We start from the raw sequence: 17,668 nt of genomic DNA, 5'->3' as shown, positions 1-17,668 counted from the left end.
TAAATATATACTAGAATAAATTAAATAATTTTTAGTGATCTTTCGAGATCATTATTTTGTGATGAATATTACTAAATCAATTATTTTTGTGGCGTAGAATGTTTTTATTCGGAAAAGGCAAAGCTTGATTAATCGATTTGATTCAGAAGTATTTTTATAAGCTAAGGACATCAGGCAAGTTTACTATCCCTCTCTTAACGTGAAGTTTTCGTGCCTATTCGATAATTATGTGAAAAGTGTTGATTGTGAGATATTACATTTCGTACCAATGTAAATTGAGAAACTATTTCCGTTTCATTTTGAAGGCTCTAAAGATATTGTTCATATATTACTTTCTATAATTCGAGCATTCTCATTGTACGGGAATGAGCCGATCCCAATAACGATAATATTTTGAATCTTCGAAACTTGAAGTGAATACATGCAGCGATGATCTCACCACAATTAACTTACTCCCTTTTTGGAGATCATCTCATTCTTTGGAATCTAGTCATTTTGATTATCATTCACTTCTACCTTCGGGTAATCTTTGTTGAAAGGGTGCATTGTTCGCACTTCTTTGGTAGAGATGATTGAGAAGTGTTTGTTTGGGAGAATTTCCTTGTATTCGGAGGAATCTGTTCAAGCTGGTCAACACGAATTTATTAAATTCGTGGTAGAGTTGAGAATTTACTATCTGGTAAGGCAGATAGTTTAGGGTTACAAATGTTAACCCTTATGCTAGCAAATGAGAGTGGTAGGTGTGTCTTGTGCGGTTACGATCAGACTGCAAAGATCACACAGGAGAACGGTATTCACGAAATGGTGCTGATCGAGCCATGTAGTGATACCGAAAGGTGGAAGACCAGCGTTTTCTTTACTTGAACTTGTGTTGTCATTTGACAGTAGCTGCTTTATGTTGCTTTGAATTAAATTGTTTTCTATGCCTTACGTGCATATTCTGTTGATTGTTGTTTTGTTCTGTGTGGACTTGCTGAGCAATTTGATTGCTCATTCTTGCATCTATTTTATTCCTTTTTGAGCAGTAAATAGTGAGTATGGCACAACTCAAGAGAAACCGCCCGGAAATGGGTTTTTGGCAAAAGCAGGGAAAAGGGCATCATCCAAGCTGAGACTGCTAGACTACGCCGCTTGGTAGTACGAGCTATAGTTATTATAATGGTTTGAAATCAGACTTCCCTTTATGTAATAAAGTTAGACTCAGTAGTAATGTTGCAAGACGATCGACCCTGGACTTGTGGGGAAAGAGTTGGATTGTGTAATATTAATAGGTAATGCAAGTGTTGTTTTGAGCCAGATGTTTAGTGGCGGACCAGATCTGCGGAATGTGGATCTGGGGGCGTCACAGATTTGGTATCAGAGCTGTAGTTATATCCTTAGGATTTGAGAAACCCTAGGAATATAACGAGTGAGAATGACACGAAATATAAGATAGGTATCCTAGATGAACCTATCTCCATATGTTAGAGAACATATACGTCAAATAAACTTTTAGTAGAGGGTTAGATACCCTACAAATATAAACATTTATAGTTACGAGCAATAGTAGTAGTAACTATTGATGATGATGTTTGTTGTATTACGTAGATATCAGCTTATGAGGATGACTATGATCCATCAATGGAGATTGAGATGATAAATAACGATTATGAGGATTTTCCTATACAGCTACTAGAGCCACGGGCACCTGAGATCATTAATTTAGTATCTGAAGAGATCAAGAATAGAGAATCTTTTGAGTTCACTAAGAAAGATGGGATGATTATTTTTTTCCATCTTCACCTTAGTTGACTTCTGATCCTACTTTGACCATTTCCTTTTTGGTTACCATTCTACTGTTCTTCCACTTGATTCTAAGAGTGAAGACCCTTCCATTCTGGACTTGCCTCGGCATTTCGAGCCTACACCTCTTTCTTATAATCCTATTACCACACATACTTCTGATTGTTATCATTTTGGGACTGCTATGTCATCTTTGATTGGAAATGCTCCTATACCACCTTTGGGTAGCCATACCCCTGTTTATACCATATTTGAACCTCGAGTTCGAGTTTCACCCCTTGTTACTACCATATAAGAGACTTTTGTACCATTCACTTGTATATCCATTGTTTCTGTTCTGTGTCTTAGACCACTCCTTGTCAGATTAATTGATTTTTCTCTACACCAGTTTATGTATTATCAGGTGGCGACTATGTGCCACTTTCTGGTTACATGTCATTGGTCTATCAGTACCAGCTGTTGAGAAGAGTCTTCTTACGACTCTAGATTTGTGATTCCAGGATCTTACGATCCTATGTTTGTTCTACAGATTCAGATTTTATTTTATTTTATTTTGGCTGAGAGTTTGGTATGGAGATTGTGTATCAGATTTTGGATTCTGTAATTGAGGGAGATGTAAATGTTACACTTGTTACAAAATAAACCTTTTCTGAGTTCTAGTATAGGGTCTCAAAGATATTTGGTTGATAAATTGTTGTATAGTTTGATTTTCGGGAGTTTACGGATGTAGTCTATGTGTATCTCGGTTTTAGTATATGATGTATTTGGAGAATATTAGACATTATATATCGGACTAGAGGATCGTGCACATCCTTTTTATCCAGAGGCTATAATTTCGATCAATAGATCATTCTGGCAGTAGAGATGTGTATAGATGATCTTTTATATAGTGATGTCCAGATGTAGCAGGATGATAACCAGATGTACTTTCTATATTATGACTTGTACCCTTAAAAGCTTCGGATATTATGACCATCTTGGGAAGGATGATCAATCTTTATGACATATTAGTATCTCTTTCTTTGACTATACCTTCCCTATGCTTCTTACACTTGTCAACTACTTTTGACGTGTCTCATTTCTGTCAACTATCTTGCAATTGCTACATCAATGATCCAATGTGGAAATTTTGTATTTATTCAAACTTTTAAAGTTTTTTTTTTTTGAGGTTTTCAAAAAAAGAGAAACGTTCAAGTTTCTAAAGTTTTAGAGTTTTCAAAAGAAAAGGTGCAACCTTTAAAGTTTTCAAAAATATGCAACTTTTGTACAACTTGTATTTTCAACCAAAATGTGGAACCTGTTTTCAAAAGTTATACACTGTGTATTTTACAAAATTGCACCTTGTTGTATCTTTGGATAAACCTTGTATTTTGTACAATGATGAGACCTATTAAACTGTTTCGTCTACTCTTATATATTGAGACGGATTCAAACCTCAATGACAACTCTTTTGATGAATCAATACCAAATGCTCCACCTGGATTTCAACCCAGAACAAATCATGTTCAATTACTTGTTGATTTTTTTTCAACAACATACCCATAATTTTGAAAACAATCCTGAGAGAAGTTCTTCAAGTCAACTTATCGAACTTACCTTTCCAATCAATTCTTTCAACCCCAAGAGTTTAAAGGGATTGTGGATTCCGTTGAGGCCAAGATATGGCTAAGAGAAATAGAGAAGACTTTTGAAATAGTTGGAGTAGAAGAATATAAGAAAACGAATTTTGATACTTATATGCTTAATGGAGAGGCTAATTATTAGTGGGAAGATAAGAGAGTTCTAGAAGAATCTAGTGGGATATCATTGACTAGGTCTACAAAGTTATTCCTAGAGAAGTATGTTCTTAAACACCTAGAGAATCAAATGGAGCTCAAATATCTAGAGCTTAAGCAAGAGAATATGTTAGTAACTGAACATGAAGCTAAGTTTATCGAACTTTCGAAATTTATTCCACATCAAGTAAATATGGACAAAAAAAAAAAGAGAAGAGAGATAGACGTTATCAGTCGGGCTTAAAGCCCTGGATTCAGAATAGGGTTACTGTTCTCGAGATTGCTAGCTATGCGACGTGAGTGCACAAATTTTGTATGGTTGAGTCAAGCAGTGAGTTGTTTAACAAAGCGAAAGTCAATAAGAATCGGAAACCCCTGCAAAATAATCAAAATGTTGAAAAGAAACCTTGGACTCATAGTGTGAAGAAACTTTTGTGAAGTAAGAGATATCGCGAGCAGAGAATATAGGTAAAATAGAAGGAAATCAAAGGTTTAGAACTTTGCAGACTGCAAATATGTTATAAGGAGACCCATACTGCCTGAGTGTAAGATCTGTGGAATACGTTTTTTTTATGAATAATATTACGTTTCACACTGTTTCGGCTCAAGTTGACATCGAATCTCATTTTGAAAACTGAGAAGTTTATAGTGTATCTTGAGTCCTTCCTTTGTTCGGAAGTGACTGCTCCTAATAATCAATATTTCTTTGATGTTAAAAAAAAAAAAAAAAATCTTTTGAGATTCATGATCTAATATTCGAGAATCTGAATAAATATATACCACAATGATGATCTCAATCTAATAATTCTAAGAGATCATCCCATATTTGATCCTATCTTCGATGCTATCCACTGAAAATCCTTGATTTGTGATTAAAGGATGCATTGCTCGCATTCCTTGGAAGAAGTGTGTTGAGAAATAATTATGGTAGATCAAGGTTGTCCAAATTGTGAAATAACGATTCAAAAGCAAATCTTTGAAATAAATCTTCCTTGATATTTCTTCAATCTGATTGGGATGAACAACCCTAATTATAGGGGACACAAGGTATACCTATCTGTGTGATAGGAGTTGGATGGGACGCCATCACTTGTGTGTGTTGTGCTTACAAGAAGGTTAACAACCTTTAGTAGTGTCTTAATTTAGACACGCAACACTTAGTTCATTTGGTCATATTGGTCTCCCAATCATCCTTTTATTTCAAATGAAAACTATCTTGAAAAAAAAAAAAAAAAATCATTGATCGGTGATTACCACCGTGAAAGACTTCTTTATATCCAAGAAAGTTTTAAAATTCTTATTTCTTTTGAGTTCTCTTCAAAATGATCAGATTTCAAATTCTTTAATTTTGTTCTTTTAAAAAAATACAATTTTTCTTTTAAAGGTGTTTCAAGAAGGTCTTGTATGGAGACATCAAATCCAGACCCTCAGATTTGAGGATTGTTGCATTGATTATCGGAAGTTAAATAAGATGACCTTTCACCTAATACTGATGATTTGTTTGATCAATCTATGGGAGCATCATATTTTTCTAAGATAGACTTGAGATTTGGATACTATCAGTTAAATATCAGACCTGAAAATGTACGTAAGATAGTCTTTAGAACCCGATATGGACATTGTGAGTTTTTAGTGATGCCTTTTGGATTGGCTAATGCACCTACAAAATTTATAGATATTATGAATAGAGTATGTAAAAAAAAATATTTGGATAAGTTCACTGTTATTTATCAATGATATTTTGATTTATTCGAAGATGAAAGAAGAGCATGCTGAGCATCTTAGGATAACTTTAGAAACCCTGAGGAAAGAAAAGTTATATGCAAAATTTTCGAAATGTAAAATTTTGATTGAGCAAGTACAGTTTTTAAGGACATATAGTTAGACCCGCAAGGATTGAGGCAGTATCGAATTGGGAAAGACTAAGGATCCCAACAAAAGTGAGAAGTTTTCTTGATTTAGCAGTATATAATAGAAGATTTGTTAAAGATTTCTTTAAGCTTGCTACTCCTTTGACCAAGTTGACTAGAAAAGGAGAGAAGTTTGAATGGACCCTTAAGTGTGAAGAGAATTTCCAGGAATTAAAGAAGTGATTTACAAGAGCACTGTGTTAACATTACCTGACGAGACAGGAAATTTTGTGATCTATAGTGATAAAGGACTAGAATGTCTCATTATGCAACACGGAGGTCAGAATTTAGATAATGACTCAGAGCACATGGAAAAGTGATAGCATCTGCTTCTAGACAACTTAAGGATTAAGAGTTGAGATATCCTACCCATAACTTAGAATTAGCTGCTACAATATTTGCCTTAAAGATTTGGCAACATTACTTGTATGGTGAGAAATGTGAGACATTTACGGATCATAAGAGTTTAAACTACATGTTCACACATAAAGAATTGAATATGAAACAGAGGAGATAGTTAGAATTGATAAAGGATTATGATTGTACGATTGACTATCACCTAGGGAAAGTGAATGTAGTTGCTGATGCTTTAATTAGAAAAGAAAGAATGAATGTGATGTTTCTACCAAAAGGAATTGATTAAGGAAATGGAAAATTTAGAATTGAAAATTAAGGATTTAGAGCATAAGGAAGGAAGGATTTATGAGATATTAGTGCAACGAGAATTATTAGAAAGAATCAAAAAGAGTCAAGAATTGATGATTGAAGAAAGACGATTGGAATTGACAGGTGATGAGGATTTAAGTGTAAAAGATGAGAAAGGAATTAGGAGATTTGCTAATAGAATTTGGATACTTAACATGTTATATCTTAAAAGAGATATCTTAAGTAAAGCTCACGAATCGAGATATTTGATACGCCGAGGAAGCACCAAATATGTATCAAGATTTGAAGAAGAATTATTGGTAGCCAACAGGATAAGAGAGATCACAGTTTAGGTAAGCAAATGTTTGACTTATCAGAAAGTAAAAGCAGAGTATCAAAGACCTAGTGGAGTATTGCACCCATTAAAAATCCCAGAATGGAAATGGGAACGTACCACCATGAATTTCATAATGGGTTTACCCAAAACCCGAGCTAATCATGATGCTATTTGGGTAGGTTGACAAGATATGCGCATTTTCCTCCAATTAGTGAGAAATAAATCCTTGAGAGATTAGTTAATATATATATGAATGAGGTTGTATTCAAGCATGGAATGCTAGTATCAATTGTTTCAAATAGAGATGCGAGATTTACATCGAGATGTTGGCAAGCATTTCAGGGATGTTTCGGTACTAAGTTTAACCTGAGCACTGCATATCACCCTCAGACTAATGGACAAAGTAAAAGAACAATTTAGACTATAGAAGATATACTAAGAGCATGTTCTTTGGATTTTAAAGGAAGTTGGGATGATCATCTACTGCTAGTAGAGTTCGCTTATAATAACAGCTATCATTCTAGCATTGTGATGGCACCTATTGAGGCACTGTATGGTAGGAAATGTAGATCACCTCTTTGTTGAGATGAAGTTGGAGAGGGAAAAAAATAATAATAAAAAAAAATAATAAAAAAATTCTATGGCCTGAATTGGTTCAACACACTAAACAATCAATTGAAAGAGGTTAATTGCAGCCCAAGATAGGCAAAAGAAATATGCAGCTTTAGAATAAAAAGAGAAAGTTTTTGATGTGGGAGAAAAAGTGCTTCTGAAAGTATCACCCTAGAAGGATATAATTAGATTCGAGAAAAGAAGTAAGTTGAATTCCATATATATAGGTCTATTTGAAATTTTAAGGAAAATGAGAAGTGTTTCTTATCAACGGGCCCTACCTCCAAATTTACAACATGTCCACAATGTTTTCATGTGTCTTTGTTAAAAGCCTACAAGACAGACAACTATCATATTTTTAAATTGTGAACCAGTAAACATTCAGTCTGATTTAACGTATGAAGAGAAGCCCGTAGAAATTGTAGATTCAAAATTTCAAGAGTTGAGGAACAAGAAAGTAAAATTAGTTAAAGTAATTTGACGAAATCAAGCTGTAGAAGAAGCCACATGGAAGCTGGAAGAAGCGATGAAAGAGAAGTATCCAGAATTGTTCATCAGCAGAATCTGATTCCGAGGTCGGAATCCTTTAAAGGAGGGAAGAATGTAACATACCGCAAATATTTCAATATTTAAGGATAGTACAGATTTAGATTTTTATTCGGTATTGGCCAGTAAATTAGATTTAGTTGTGTATTAGTAGAACCAGAATAATTGTTGGTAGACGTAAAGTTTTAGGGTACGATCAAGAAATTTATAAATATTACGGGTTAGCTAGAGTAAATATTTTGTTATATTTATAAATTTCGAAATATTTAATATATATATATATATATTAGAATAATTATTTAATTAATTATTATTTTTATAGTTCCGAAAACTGTTAGAATAATTAACGTTAAATGAGCCGGGAGCAGATTATACAAGAATAAACGAAACAATCTAAATTTTTTTGCGAAGCGTAACTTGGTGCGCAAGAAAAGAAATAAATAAATAATAAATAAATAAAATATATTTATAATAACTTGGCGACCAAGTTCCTTAAATTAGGGCCCAAGTAATCACCTAATTAAGGGTTGATTAAAGAGATTTTTAAATGTTAATTGCGATTAAAGAAGTAGTATAAAAACCGAAGAAAATTGAGTTTGGTGTTTGGTCTGCAAAACAAAAAAATGGGGAAGTAGAGGAAGTGAGCCAGGAGGATTTTTGGAAGAATTCACCGAGAAGAAAGAAAAAGAAAAAGAAAATATATATCCCTTTAATTAAGGTAATAACCTTTTTTTTTTAGGAAATTTTTATGTATATTCTTTATTCAAGAAATGGGTACCCAGCAGTATGTATAATTTATGTTTCATCTGTGATACTTATCCTATTATGTTCCTTTTAGCATGAATCTTTGCATATTTATTTTGTAATTTTAATTAATTTACTTTCTTTATTATGGTTTATGGGAGTATATACATAAAGTGGGGTTTGGTTTCAAGCTTGAAATTGTTGATTAATTGTGTTGGGTATTGGAAGTTGAAGGTTCGGGGGTTGAAGGTGGGCAGGAGAGGGGCGGAGCTCTCGCGTCGGTACGGCCGACGGAGTCTCGCGGCGGAGTAAGCAGGGGGAGAAGGGGGTGAGCAAGGCAGAGAGATGGTGAGGAAAGGAGACACGGGGAGAGAGAGGCGAGTTATGTGCGTACGGTGGTATCCTTTCTGTGTGTGTGTTCTGGGTATGTGTGTGTATGCCTGAGCCGGGGACGGGTGTATGTTGGTGGTGGTGTTGCGGCAGAGAGAGAGAGAGAGAGATGTGGTGAGGGAGAGAGGTGAGTTGGGGGAGATAAAGATAGATTATTAAATTCATAAATGGGAGAACTAATAGTAATAAAATGGAAATAAGGTAATTTGGGAATATTTAATGTTGAATTTGGACTAATATTGTAGATTTTAATAAGTGGATGGTGTAAGATTATAATTTAATGATTAGTGTGGAAATATTATAATATTAATTAATTTTGGGAGAGAATTTAGTTGGATTTAAAGTATAATAAAAGTTGTGAATAACTTGAAAATGAAAGAATAATCTTGGATATAGTTTATTAAATAATTGTTGAATATTCAATGCTAATTGGATAGCCTGACCTACATAAAGAGAGTGAGATCACGTATTAAGTGGATAAATAAATATTTGTTATTGATATGTAAGAATTTATAAAATCAAATAGGTTGTTTGGGTTGGTGGAAAGGAAATGAGGGAATTATAAAACACGGGCTTGGTGATAACTTATTATGTTAGAATTTTAATTATAGAAAAGTTAGACGTTGGGGAAATTAGATATTATAAAGTGGAAATACTGAAATCGCTATTCGTGGGGGATAAACCTTATATTCTTAAATTGAACAAACCACAAAAAATGGAGTGAAATATTTAAAGAAAGAGAATAAGATAATCATATATCTATTCGAGATTAAATATATACTAGAATAAATTAAATAATTTTTAGTGATCTTTCGAGATCATTATTTTGTGATGAATATTACTAAATCAATTATTTTTGTGGCGTAGAATGTTTTTATTCGGAAAAGGCAAAGCTTGATTAATCGATTTGATTCAGAAGTATTTTTATAAGCTAAGGACATCAGGCAAGTTTACTATCCCTCTCTTAACGTGAAGTTTTCGTGCCTATTCGATAATTATGTGAAAAGTGTTGATTGTGAGATATTACATTTCGTACCAATGTAAATTGAGAAACTATTTCCGTTTCATTTTGAAGGCTCTAAAGATATTGTTCATATATTACTTTCTATAATTCGAGCATTCTCATTGTACGGGAATGAGCCGATCCCAATAACGATAATATTTTGAATCTTCGAAACTTGAAGTGAATACATGCAGCGATGATCTCACCACAATTAACTTACTCCCTTTTTGGAGATCATCTCATTCTTTGGAATCTAGTCATTTTGATTATCATTCACTTCTACCTTCGGGTAATCTTTGTTGAAAGGGTGCATTGTTCGCACTTCTTTGGTAGAGATGATTGAGAAGTGTTTGTTTGGGAGAATTTCCTTGTATTCGGAGGAATCTGTTCAAGCTGGTCAACACGAATTTATTAAATTCGTGGTAGAGTTGAGAATTTACTATCTGGTAAGGCAGATAGTTTAGGGTTACAAATGTTAACCCTTATGCTAGCAAATGAGAGTGGTAGGTGTGTCTTGTGCGGTTACGATCAGACTGCAAAGATCACACAGGAGAACGGTATTCACGAAATGGTGCTGATCGAGCCATGTAGTGATACCGAAAGGTGGAAGACCAGCGTTTTCTTTACTTGAACTTGTGTTGTCATTTGACAGTAGCTGCTTTATGTTGCTTTGAATTAAATTGTTTTCTATGCCTTACGTGCATATTCTGTTGATTGTTGTTTTGTTCTGTGTGGACTTGCTGAGCAATTTGATTGCTCATTCTTGCATCTATTTTATTCCTTTTTGAGCAGTAAATAGTGAGTATGGCACAACTCAAGAGAAACCGCCCGGAAATGGGTTTTTGGCAAAAGCAGGGAAAAGGGCATCATCCAAGCTGAGACTGCTAGACTACGCCGCTTGGTAGTACGAGCTATAGTTATTATAATGGTTTGAAATCAGACTTCCCTTTATGTAATAAAGTTAGACTCAGTAGTAATGTTGCAAGACGATCGACCCTGGACTTGTGGGGAAAGAGTTGGATTGTGTAATATTAATAGGTAATGCAAGTGTTGTTTTGAGCCAGATGTTTAGTGGCGGACCAGATCTGCGGAATGTGGATCTGGGGGCGTCACATTTTATCACTGAAACATTGTTGAATTATTATTTCTTCAAATATATTAAAATTTTAATTTATAACGTAAATCGAGAACTTGCTCTCTTCACTCAATTTCCCAAATTTTAATTAAAAATTTATAACCAAACTAAATACGCCCAAATTTAATTTCCTACCAAAATGGCAAAAAACAACAGTTTCATCAACTAACTAATTAGCATGACTACAAAAAGCACCGCCGGAGAAATCGACGAAACCACATCTCCGGCCACCGGAATTGACGAGTCCGACGAGTCTACACCGTTATTACCGTTACGGAGTACCGATTGGAGGCCTCGTTGGTCGCAAACGAAGGTTCCTGAAATTGAGATCAACCTTTTTCGGCGCGGTAGAGGTCCGATCGACTCTTTTAAATCGAGTCTCGGCGGTTACGAACAAGATCAAATCAAAGTTCGAGAGATTCTGGAGAAGTACAATTTTAAAGCTATTTATGCGTTTAATTCGGCGACTGGACGTGGCGCTCCGATTAGGTTTTATCCGAGAAATGGATTGTCGATGATTCCGTACACTGATGGTGCTGTTATTGCAATTGACGGAGAACCTAAGGTACTTATTCTTAATTAAGTAAGAGAGAGAGAGAGATAGGGGGAGAGGGAGAGGGATGGAGAGGGTGGAGGTGGAAGAGATACTCATGTGTGTGTGAGAGAGGGAGAGGGGGAGGGAGAGAGAGAGCACTGACATTTGTAGCTAATTGTTAAGTGCTTAGACTTGAAATTGAATTCTATTAAGTTTTTAAAATGTGAATGCTGATCGTCATGATTCGTAATTCGATTGTGATGTCTATGTCAGTGTCTAGCAGTTTTTGTCTACACACTGAATTGCTCATTATGTTTCTAGTAGTTTTGTGGATAAACAAAAATACTGTTGTCTTTGTATATGAAGTGAATGAGGTACATGAATTAGTTCAGTGTTATGCATGAACAAGGCGCTTTTATAATATGGGAGGGTGTAATATTGAAGGTTAGTTGGACTGTAATTTGGTTATATATAATGCGATTCTAATTAGATATCTTCGAGTGTAATTTTGAGGGTGTAATTTGGTTATATATAATGCTGACATAGGTTACTACATAAATAGTATGTGTACACATATATGGCTGAAATAGGTGAAATTGGGTGGATTTGTAAGTAATTGGACATTTCAAGCTAATTTATTTGTTTAATTATCGACAGCAAAAATTATATACTGGGTAAAAAAAATTGGATTTTAGTTGCAATTGTTTGTGTATTGAATGCTTTCATGAAGTTTGTGCTGAAAATTTGATGATTATTATTATATTATGTAAGGTAGTAGATTGTTGCTTAATAGAGTTTATTTATTTATTCTGAAGATTTGATGTTCTGAATGATTTCAGGACTCCTTGGTCAATCCAATCAGCAGAATAGTACTAGGAGTGGCAGTTATAACGCTTCTAATAGTATTTGTTATGAAGGAGACTCCACAATGGGCGCAAAAGTTGAACTTCTCAGGTGGTTATCTCCCTTCGTGGATCTTAGCTTTAGTAATCATCATCCTTACTCGCTTTAGAAAGAGAACTAAGGACTTTCTGGCAAAATATGGCTGGTGAAAAGTTGCAGTAGTCCTGTGAGAGCATAATTACCCAGCAGTTCTGACTCGATGGGAATATTAATGGTATGCAACCGCATAAGATCTTCTTTTTATGCCTGTAATGTTGGGTTTGATTAATTTATGCCTGGTAGCTTACCTCACATATATGTAATCATAAGCGCTGCAGCTGCAGATGGTTAATTTATCTTTATTTGCCGGTTCATATTTTGGTTGTGGCACTTTTTTTTGTATTATAGGAAAGCTTTTAAATTTTGTGACAATACTTTCCCTTTTGTTATTCCCTTTCTATTGCAAAAGCTGTATCTTAAAATTACATTCACCCTTAGGCAAATCCCCCCCCCCCCCTCCCTCTGGCCGCCTTATCACATCTTTATGCTGGCCTCGTTATCACATTTTTTTTATTTTACATTTTCTTATGTTAAAGGATCATTTCATCTTACAATATCATGAAGTTTGGTAAGTAGCCCACTTTAAGTTATCTTCCTGTATCAGGTCCTTGTTCTTATACGTGGAAGTTATTGTCCATGGCTTGTATTTTCGTCTTGCAGCTAAGAATAGTCTTATTTTTACTAAGAAATTAAATTTGTTGGCAATTTTGACATTAGTGAAGTCATGGTTCTGTTCAATGTGTCCAACTAAATTTTGTTATTGCATGATTACTAATGTAGTATGGAACATAGTGAATCTTGTGTCATGTTGAGGCTACTAAATGAGTACAAAAACACTTGATCATGTGTCACAGCAAAGCGACCTGAAGCCTTGGTACAAACTACGTTAGCAAGTTCTACCTATGAAAATCTTATTTACGTATTAGAATCTAATTTAAGAGATGATAACTGTTAAACTTGACCTGCGGGCTAACACATTTGTTACCAACATTTATGAGTGTCGTATGCAGATACTCGATTTGAAGTTTTGAAGGTATCACAATCACTCTAAACTTGGTATTGTTCAGGTTAAGAGAGTTTAAGAATGATATTTAGGGCCCAAATTCTCAAACTGTAGCCTGCATGATTGTGGGAATTCTGGACTTCAGATAATAATGAACTCATAAATGACCTAGATAATTCTAAGAAATTCTTATGAGGCTGCTTGTAATTTGGGGGCAGTGTTATATCTGTTCATTAAATTCCAGTTATTGCTTTGCTTTGAATTTTCAACTTTTGGGAATTTTGTGGAACTTAAATCCAATTTTCTCTTTGCTGTGAATTTTCAACTTTTGGGAATTTGTGGAAGTTCAATTTTTGGCTTGGTTTGCATTCTGCTGTTATGTAGCATGAATACTTAAGAATATTTTACGAGACAGAGTATTATGAAATGATTAAAGGAGCAGGCATGCATTCTTTGTATGTGCGTTTTTACTTAAGTTTCTCTCTTTAATATGGGAAGTTGGTTTAGAATGCAAAACTTATGGAACTGGGTGCCTATATGTGCTGTAGAATGTTTTATGGTAGTATTTTGGAATAGCCAACGACTTTGTTTTCTTATTATCTATATACATACATTCTGGAAGACAGAATACTATTCTAAGCTCTTACACATGTTCCTTTTTTGAGTTATACAATAGTGCAGTTCAAAGATAAGATTAGAAGGTCTGAAAGTATAGTTGTATATCCTGGATTTTACATGACATAGGCTGATCAGACCACATAAGACTACTTGAGTAGAGAAAGATATACTGATTTTCAGGCAGGGGAGTAAGCAAGGGCAATTTTTAGGCAGGAAAGTAAGTGACTTTGGCTCCGTTTCAATTGTTTGAAAGGTCTACCAGGGTGGTAGTAATCATGCTCCCCACCAACAATTTTTTGTGTCGTTGAAAGTTTAAATATTTTAGAGGCGTCGAATACCAAACTACAGTGGTCAAGGATCAGTTCATCCCTCAGACATGTGTGTTTATATATCTAAATATTCCAACAAGTCCTTTTTAAGTCTATATACGAATCAAATTCTACATGGAGCACCTGGAACAGAGTTTCCGTCTCCCATTAGATCGCTGAATCCCTGGTGCATGAAATCTTCTAAGTAGAGGAAGTTGTGATTCAAACTGCGTCTGGGTTTAGAAATAGAATAGAGAATGAGGGGTTTCATGATTGTGAATGCCTTCATAAGTAGTGATGACATAGCTGGTGTCTTTTATTTCTCTTTCTATTCGTTTCTTCACTTTGCACCCTACAGCTGAGCACTTGTAGTAATTCCTGTAATATAATAAATTAACATATTAGCAAGACTGTTTTTACATCGATTTTCTATATTTGCCTATGTATATTGTATATATATAATGCATTAATTTAAGTATTTGTATACATCTCTTTTAGATATTATAGACAAATTTGTATCTGAAGTATCGGTATATGTTATTACAACACTGTCTCTTTTTAGTTTTTAGCAACAAGTAGGATTGCAAGGATTATATAATTGTGGATAGATCGGCCAATGACAGAGGGTGCCAAATGTTTGTGACTTTGTGCTAAAGCATCTTTGCTTGCGGGCAAGCTCGAAAGGACTAGGGGTTGACTTGAACGTGCAAGTCTTCTTCATAGGCTTTGAAAGATAAGTAATAATTTTATCCCCATTAAAAAGTCTATAATCAAATTATAACTATTCAGTATTTACAGTTATATAGATGCAGAAGTATTTACACTAAATAGAGATTTGTCAAGTGTAGAACTAGCTTCAAAATCATTTTGATTACTGCAATTCGCAATTTTCACTCAAATATAAACTATTATGGGGCTTATGGGAAATTACATATTAAAATTGAGTAAATGAATTCCTTCTCACTGGTCTTAATATGGCAGAGACAATTATTTTATCTCGATAACGAGTCTATTTAGTTGTCGATATTTTATACCATTCTTCTGAAAAGGTGGTACAAAATAATATCTGAAAACTGAAAAGTTATTTCTTAACATTATTTTACCTTTTATAAATCCACAAAAATGCTTTTAGTTGAAATTAAATCCAAATCAATTTTTTAAGTTTATTTTTTACATATGTTTAATAATTAAATAACCTAACAAAGTAGCATCCAATTCGATAAAACATTAAAGTCAATAAAATATACATTAAACTCGCTAAAATATGAAACTCGGAATGGACGTAAATCAAGACAACTTATTAGCTCATTTATTCCAAAATCGAATTTGATTGAATTCTAACATACAAACTAAGGGGCTGTTTGGGAAGCAGAAGTAATTTCTGCTTCTGGCTTCTGCTTTTCTTGACCCGTTTGTGTAGAGAAGCAGAAGCACTTTTAAGAAGCTGAGAATGCTAGCTTCTTTCTCACAGCTTCTGCTTCTTTTCCAAACATTTTATTAACTTTTTTACTTCTCACTTCTACTCTACTTCTTTACTTTAAGTATGGAAGCACTTTTTTTAAGCTTGGCCAAACGGCCCCTAAGTCATTAATTATTCATGAAAACTTCCGACACACAAGTGTAATGCAATGAATTTTAAAAACAAAATAAAAGGAGGGAAATAAATTTTTTTTTAAAAAATGAGTGATGTGCAAATATTTTATGACAAAAATCGGAAAAAGTCGGGGAAGAATGAATCTTCTTTTCAAAATGGAAGTTTAGTAAAAACTATAAATATTATAAATGTCATTTGATTTTATCCAAATTAATCATTTTCATTCAAACATATGGTTAATACATATCCTAATGGTATGTTTGCCTAAGTTTCATAAACATTCAAAGGCAGAGATTCTTTTAAATTTATCTATTCATATTATAATAATTAGCTTCTATAGTATTCGTATGTGTCCACATACCCGCGTCAAGAAAGAGTGATAGAAAATAAAGCTACGTGTTCTCGTATATATATACTTAGATATGTACTTTCAATGTTGGCGACTATTAAATAAACAAAATGCTTAAAAACCAACTGCAAAGGAGATTACATGGTCTATAGATATGCATTTCAATGGGTATAATCAATTAATTAATTAGTTGATTTATTATATATACTGATTAGAAAATTAAAAAAAAAGATATCGCTTTCTGTTATATATTAGATTAAAGTTCACTAAAATTGATTATATAGGAGATGACGAGGAGTTTATAAAACTTGCCTTGGATTAGGGTTACTTTTAACCATCTTCTTCCCATACTTTCTCCACTTGTATCCATCATCTAAAACCTCGAGCTCAGTCTTCATTCTAAATGCAATCCTAGAACCCTTGTCACCTCCTGTGCACTTCATCCTTTTACTGCATTTTTTTCTGCACAAATCCAATATTATTATATTAAAACATATACAGTACTAATTTGTAAAGTGATAAGTTGACTCATGTTAACGTTATAAAATTCTTTTGAAGTATTTCCGTAAAACGTCGAGATTTTAGATGGATTGGTTATTAACATAAGTGATTTGACGAAGGTATTGAGAAAGTAACCAAAATTTACCCCTCTATTCTTAAAAAAGGTAGAATTATTTAAATTACCGCAACTGATCAAAAAACAAATCAAATCAACATAAATATCAATATCGAAAGGAATTAATATTCACTAACATTTGCAACAGATGATGATCATGAGAGTTATCCACATCATCAGGATTAGAATTCATAGAACTCTCAGCACTAGTCTGCAAATTATCTTGCAAGATCACCGGAGCACTATCCGATAGAAATGAGCTCAAGTTGCATGAATAATCGTCCTCCAACGCAAGATAATCCGAAAAATCAAACCCCAAATCATCGCGATTATCGTTGACACAACTGTTAATCATGCTAGGGTTAGGGTTTGAGCCAGGAGTTTGGATTAGTGGTACAAGTAAAGTGGACATGGACATGGTGGTATGAGGAGAAGACTTGAGAGTTGAGAAAGACTTGAATGATATTGCAGTACTTATATTTGATTTATTTATGTGTGGGTATATATAAGCCACTTGCTTATGTGACCATGCAGCTTCCTGGTAAGAGCAAAATGTTGTGTAGTATATTGCTCAACTAGTGAAATTTGGTACGTCATTTGCTGACGTAATGTGCTTGTGTCTTAACATGGAACTTTCCTAGAAGGGTATATATCGTTTGATTTTTCTTTTTGATTTGTCTGGGCCACGTGCCCACTTCACCAAGTAACGAGCATGTACGCCTAACTAATTCAACGAACTGAAAACAAGTTTAACTATTGGTCGGAAATAACTCATGACTCATTTCCATAAAATCTGGTGAAATTAATAGTTTTTCATATAAAAT

General features: G+C 34.1%; 2 protein-coding genes across 2 annotated transcripts; one reads left to right on the top strand and one right to left on the bottom strand.

The window, feature by feature from the left end:
• Positions 1–10,994: 10,994 nt before the first annotated feature.
• On the top strand, positions 10,995–12,787 carry LOC108226479 (uncharacterized). The gene is made up of 2 exons (XM_017401444.2): positions 10,995–11,444; positions 12,254–12,787. Exons 1-2 carry the CDS (start codon positions 11,058–11,060, stop codon positions 12,464–12,466), a joined length of 600 nt encoding a protein of 199 aa, XP_017256933.1. The 5' UTR covers positions 10,995–11,057; the 3' UTR covers positions 12,467–12,787.
• A 1,266-nt stretch (positions 12,788–14,053) lies between these two features.
• On the bottom strand, positions 14,054–17,337 carry LOC108225357 (probable WRKY transcription factor 75). Its single transcript, XM_017400200.2, has 3 exons — positions 16,982–17,337; positions 16,541–16,690; positions 14,054–14,663 (listed from the first exon to the last, which is right to left on the bottom strand). Exons 1-3 carry the CDS (start codon positions 17,260–17,262, stop codon positions 14,525–14,527), a joined length of 570 nt encoding a protein of 189 aa, XP_017255689.1. The 5' UTR covers positions 17,263–17,337; the 3' UTR covers positions 14,054–14,524.
• Between the last annotated feature and the right edge of the window lie 331 nt (positions 17,338–17,668).

Source organism: Daucus carota, chromosome 6 (assembly GCF_001625215.2).
Source record: "Daucus carota subsp. sativus chromosome 6, DH1 v3.0, whole genome shotgun sequence".
NCBI lineage: Eukaryota > Viridiplantae > Streptophyta > Magnoliopsida > Apiales > Apiaceae > Daucus > Daucus carota.
The sequence above is the reverse complement of the archived record's forward strand: the minus strand, read 5'-3'. Positions and strand labels throughout refer to the sequence as shown.